At 40.9% G+C, this 6,356-nt stretch overlaps 1 protein-coding gene across 1 annotated transcript; it reads left to right on the top strand.

Annotated features, from left to right (window-relative positions):
- Nucleotides 1-966: 966 nt before the first annotated feature.
- LOC129816816 (B- and T-lymphocyte attenuator-like) lies at nt 967-5,717 on the top strand. Its single transcript, XM_055871726.1, has 6 exons — nt 967-1,161; nt 2,891-3,217; nt 3,320-3,361; nt 3,469-3,600; nt 3,951-3,988; nt 4,147-5,717. Exons 1-6 carry the CDS (start codon nt 1,083-1,085, stop codon nt 4,462-4,464), a joined length of 936 nt encoding a protein of 311 aa, XP_055727701.1. The 5' UTR covers nt 967-1,082; the 3' UTR covers nt 4,465-5,717.
- Nucleotides 5,718-6,356: the final 639 nt, after the last annotated feature.

The following is a 6,356-nucleotide window of genomic DNA, read 5'->3' as shown; positions in this document are numbered from 1 at the left end:
TAAATATGGTTCCCAATCAGAGACAACACAAAACACCTGCCTCTGATTGAGAACCATATCAGGCCAAACACAGAAATAGGAAAACATAGAAATACAAACATAGACTGCCCACCCCAACTCACGCCCTGACCATATTAAATAAAGACAAAACAAAGGAAATAAAGGTCAGAACGTGACATTCAAGGAGTTGTTCTGATGGTCAGGTTCCCTCTTGCTTGACACACAATAGAAAACCAAAGAGGTTCCCACCCACACAGCTCAAAATGGATTACAATACAACTGTTAAGTGTATCTCAGTTGGTTGAGCATGGCGCTTGCAACGCCAGGGTTGTGGGTCTAATTCCCACGGGAGACAAGATTGAAAATGTTTGCACTGGATACGACTGTCTGCTAAAAGTGTGAAAAGTTACATTTTTAACTGAGCATAAGTTTAAAGCTAATTGTCAATTATAGCACCTACAGCTATAATATACTGTAACCCACTATCCCTAATCATGATTCTCAGATAACAGAGGACATATGCATGCAAACTAATAATACATCTATAGAATGAGCAGAGTCCTCCAATGGTACCCCTTGCAGAGACACAGAATAAAAAGACATATACGTGCTGGCCTATGATGTGTGAGGGAGAGGAAACAGACCTCTAAAGTAGAAGCAATAGACAAGAGAGCTATGGTAGGTAGGCTCATATGTAGGAGGACAGGAAGTGGAAAAACCCTGTAGATGCAGAGGAGAGAGAGAGAGAGAGAGAGAGAGAGAGAGAGAGAGAGAGAGAGAGAGAGAGAGAGAGAGAGAGAGAGAGAGAGAGAGAGAGAGAGAGAGAGAGAGAGAGAGAGAGAGAGAGAGAGAGAGAGAGGAGAGAGAGAGAGAGAGAGAGAGAGAGAGAGAGAGAGAGAGAGAGAGAGAGAGAGAGAGAGAGAGAGAGAGAGAGAGAGAGAGAGAGAGAGAGAGAAATATTCAGAATATATCTTCAGTGTCACCACTCAAATAGCGTGTGTAATCACAGACGGTTTGCTCTAACTGAGTGACACGGGCATGACTTGTCTTGAGATCTCATCAGACATTGCATCTTTGCCTTGATGGACTCACCGTGTTTTGACCACATCCTGCTGGTCCTCTGTCTCCTCTTCCTGGTCTGCATCCATGGCAATGCTCAAGGTAAGATGTTTCACATCTTGTCATACATACTTTTTGTGTTACATTTGAAAGGGATTGATATTTGCTAATTTTGGCAATTTACTTAAAAATTCCTTCAACACTATGCTACTTACAGTGCATTTGGAAGTATTCAGCCCATTTGACTTTTTCCACATTTTGTTATATTGCAGCCTTATTCTAAAATTGATTAAATAAAAAATGTTCCTCATCAATTCACACACAAAATAATAAAATAAATAAAAAAATACCTTATTTACATAAGTATTCAGATCTTTTGCTATGAGACTCAAAAATTCAGCTCAGGTACATCCTGTTCCCATTGATCATCTTTGAGATATTACTACAACTTGATCGGAGTCCATCTGTGGTACATTACATTGATTGGACATGATTTGGAAAGGCACACACCTGTCTATATAATGTCCCACAGTTGACAGTGCATGTGAGAACAAAAACCAAGCCATGAGGTCGAAGGAATTGTCCATAGAGGTCCGAGACAAGATTGTGTCAAGGCATAGATCTGGGGAAGGGTACCAAAACAGCATTGAAGGTCCCCAAGAACACAGTCACCTCCATCATTCTTAAATGGAAGAAGTTTGGAACCAACAAGACTCTTCCTAGAGCTGGCCGCCCGACCAAACTGAGCAATTGGGGGAGAAGGGCCTTGGTCAGGGAGGTGACCAAGAACCGAATGGTAACTCTGACAGAGCTCCAGAGTTCCTCTGTGGAGATGGGTTTGCCAAAAGGCACCAAAAGGACTATCGGACCTTAAGAAACAAGATTCTCTGGTCTGATGAAACCAAGATTGAACTCTTTGGCCTGAATGCCAAGCTTCATATCTGGAGGAACCTGGCACCATCCCTACGGTGAAGTTTGGTGGCAGCCTCATGCTGTGGGAATGTTTTTCAGTGGCAGGTACTGGGAGACTAGTCAGGATTGAGGGAAAGATGAACGGAGCAAAGTAAAGAGAGATCCTTGATTAAAACCTGCTCCAAAGCACTCAGGAACTCAGACTGTGGTGAAGTTTCACCTTCCAACAGGACAACGGCCCTATGCACACAGCCAAGACAACGCAGGAGTGGCTTTGGGACAAGTCTCTGAATGTCCTTAAGAGGCCCAGCCGGAGCCCGGACTTGAGCCTGATTGAACATGTCTGGGGAGACCTGAAAATAGCTGTGCAACGATGCTCCCCATCCAACCTGACAGAGCTTGAGAAGATCTGCAGAGATGAATTGGAGAAACTCCCCAAATACATGTATGCCAAGCTTGTAGCGTCATACCCAAGAAGACACGAGGTTGTAATCGCTGCCAAATATGATTCAACGAAGTACTGAGTAACGGGTCTGAAATACTTATGTAAATGTGATATTTCTGTTTTTAATATTTTATAAATTTGCAAACATTTAAAAAAAACAGTTTTTGAGTTGTAATTATGGGGTATTGTGTGTAGATTGATAAGGGGAAAAAACTATTTAATCAATTTTAGAAAAAGTCTGTAACGTAACAAAATGTGGAAAAAGTCAAGGGGTCTGAATACTTTCTGAATGTACTCAATGACCAACCAAAGTCAGTCAGAGAGGGGTGATGGACACTGTCAGAGCGTAACTTCGCAACCGCAATTTGAATATGACAGGTCTTCATGTTTTCATTTGTGTTTTACCAGTGACCAGTATGATCCTTATCAGTAGTAATTATGTAAATTGTTTCCATTATCTTTTCTCACACCAAGGCCCATGTGAAATTGAGGTGACAATCAAAAGAAACACTGTTTGGAATGCTGTCCCTCAGAAACAGCTGACAATCAACTGCCCTGTGAAACATTGTGGAGAAACCTTACGTGTCACCTGGTGTAAATTTGAGGACGCCAACTGCAAACAAATCAATGAGACAGAGCAAGTCAAAATTGGATGGAAACCATTTTCTAGAGGGTCAGAAAATCATATTGCATTTTTGGATTTTAAGAAGTTAACTATGAATGACGATGGTTCGTACAGATGTGGAATGGCTGGGAATAAATCATCAATTGTTAGCCATGCTATCAATGTCTCTGTCTCAGGTAACCAACAAAAGCTTAGTTTTTTCCTCAATCAATTGTTTTAAAAGGAATAAAATACATACTCAGTTGAGTCCTTGTTGCTTGATACACTTATTTCTACAGATAGCAACCTGAAAATGACAAGCACATCAGACCACAACACAAGTACGACAATGTTTATGAAATTACAGACATTCAATCACATTACATCAGCTGGTAGGCCTATGTGACAACTGTGTCTGGTGTTAAGAGCTCTGTTTCTACTCTAACAGACGACTCACCAAATGCAAAGCATAATGAGAAATATCTGAGCTGGCTGCCGTATGTTTACATCTGTGTGGGAATAGTACTGTTGGTGGTCGTGGTGACAGCAATCTCCTTCCTCTGCATGTATGGATGTAAAGGTGAGTAATGCTGTTACCCATTTAATACTATAAAAACAAAGAGAGTCGCAGACTCCATATGCATAACCTCCCAGTAATCAGGGTGAAGAAGGCACGGTGATGCATTGTTTTATTTTTTACCCAATACATTTCTGGAAGGTTATACATGTGGAGTGTGTGACTATCTTTGTTTTTATAGCTTACAGTTTATTCACTGTTAGTCAACACCTCCACACTAAATCATTTTCTCTGGGTAAGCGCCAGCTCATGTTTTTTATTAGACCCATTTAATACTGAAAACTTTTATTTTGTACAAGGTTGAAATGCAGCTAAGACATCACCTTAACTTTCTAAAATATACACATTTTCAGAACCAACAAGGTCAACAAATAACGGGATAAAGGAGCAGGTAAGGAAATCTTATAGCATCTTATTATTAACCAATGGGTCATTTGCTATCATGACAAAACTTGTCCTCAATACACTAAATTTGTACAAAATGGAAGCCTTGCTGTCCTGACTTTGTCTAATTGTTTTTCTCTGTGTTTAATGGAAATGTCCACACAGGCAGCACCATGTCCAGACCTCTCCTCCTGCTCTAAGGGAACCTTTCCATCATCACCATTCACACCAAACCCTGCCCACTCTGACAATCTCTACAACAATGGTCCCTATGGCAGACACATCAACAGGGCATCGGCACACAGCCTCCTGATGACAAACGGAACTCTTCCTTCCTCGGATATCACAGCTGGAGATCAAGGGTCAAACCACCTTGTGTACGCTAGCCTGAACCACCAGACCCTTAGAGGGTCCCCGAAACCCCCCCATATCCCAACCCCCCAGGATGAATGCTCAGAGTACGCAGCCATCCGAGTCCACTGAGCCCATAGGCTCTGAAAGAGACCTCATCCAGACCATAACGGCACGGTGCTGCTGACTGCTTTACTGTTTAAGTTGTCTTCTTTGATGGATCTTCTCACTGAAAAAGAGGAAAGCTGAACATATTTTGTGTATGAAAATCTCACTCCTTAGGGGGATTCATGTTTTTTTATATATATATATATACCACCACAACATTCATGTTTTTATATATATATATATAAACATGAATCCCCCTAAGGAGTGATATAACTAACACACACTCTTCCTGGTGTCATGGAAATGTTGAGCAGTGTGTTAACCGCAGTGCAGCAGTGTTTCTGAGAAAAAAATATGATTTAAAGATCGGGGGATTGGGGTGAGACAGGTGGGCAAGGGTTAGAGCTGGAGAATATGTGCTTCTGAGTGTGAACCCTGCTTCACATCACACCTCAGAGTTAGAGGAGCAAAATAATGTCAGCTAGCAGTGTGTTTCACAAATGTTATCTCACACATAATGATGATAAACCATCATTTGTTATTGACAATCAAAATATATATTTTAATGAAGAAACCACTGAGCCACTTTTGTGATTATTAGTGATGATTTGGGGATATAACAGGGAAAATCACTCATACCGAACATTTTATGTCCCTATGTGTGACTAAATGTGTGTGCCTGTGTCTATATGTGTGCATACTACTCACTCAGTATGAGTGAGTGAGTGAGTGAGTGAGTGAGTGAGTGAGTGTTGGTGTATATTTATGCACAGATACGCGTGTTTGTACGCATGTGCTGGCTACAGGTTGGGGGCTTTCCATGGTTTATGTAAAATGTTGAGCCCACCACATAGCCGAAACAGTGAGTCCCTGTAAATAGATGTTCTCCCTCTTGAGAGAGTATGGAAATTCCATTCAAATGTAATATGAAAGTGCATATGACTGTCTCTATGGTCATAGGAAGACAGAGGTAATAGATTGCATAACTGCAAAATGATGTGGGTGTGGCATGATTGTAATAGTGACACATACAGTGACACATTCCAATCTCAATTATTGTCAATTAATTTCAAACGTGTTCGTTTGAAGGTTACATGTTTACTATGCAACTACTCAATTACAATACAGTATCCTTCACCAGAGAATAGTGCAAGAGAAATGTCCCTAATTTTATAAAGAAATTGTGACATAGACTATTATTACCATTTGAAGCAAGAGTGGCTAGTTTTTGAGAATGTGAAATAAAGCTTGGGTCTAATGTCTCTGGTCCTACACTGCTTCTGCCTGTTGTGTTCTGGTATAATCCTGAGCGATAGGTTACTGTAAAGTACTGTGGTGTTCTTTCTGCCCAAGATACAGACCCTAACCTGCACAGGACTGGGTGTTTCTAGTTTAAAAACACAGCACACAGGAAGTGCTGGGAACAGACCACCACCACAACAAGATGGTAATTTGTATTCAAAGTAGCTCACTACTCAGAGAAAGGGTTTAGCTTACTTTCATGGAGCTGCCACATCTAGTCTCAGAATAGGTCCAATACAATACTTATCAGTGTAACAGCTTAAACAGTTTATTCATCTATAATGTAATCATTTTTGGAGAGCAGACCACTGACTGGTTTTACTGTAAGCCATTGCCTGCACCCATGTGGTTTCATTGTATGCCATTGCCTGCTCCCAAGTGGACGTATTGGTTATTACAAGATAAGGCTCCACAAACATCATTTAGTTAGATAAAAACAAGGACATTAGAACATGCTGAGACATGAGGTGTAACGGCAGTCTATTTTGTCCTCCTCATCGGACGAGGAGAGAAGGATCGGAGGACCAATGTGCAGAGTGGTAAGTTTCCATGATATTTAATGTACACGAAAACAATACACGATACAAAATAACAAACGAACATACCGTAACAGT

This window comes from Salvelinus fontinalis, chromosome 19, assembly GCF_029448725.1.
Source record: "Salvelinus fontinalis isolate EN_2023a chromosome 19, ASM2944872v1, whole genome shotgun sequence".
NCBI lineage: Eukaryota > Metazoa > Chordata > Actinopteri > Salmoniformes > Salmonidae > Salvelinus > Salvelinus fontinalis.
The sequence above is the reverse complement of the archived record's forward strand: the minus strand, read 5'-3'. Positions and strand labels throughout refer to the sequence as shown.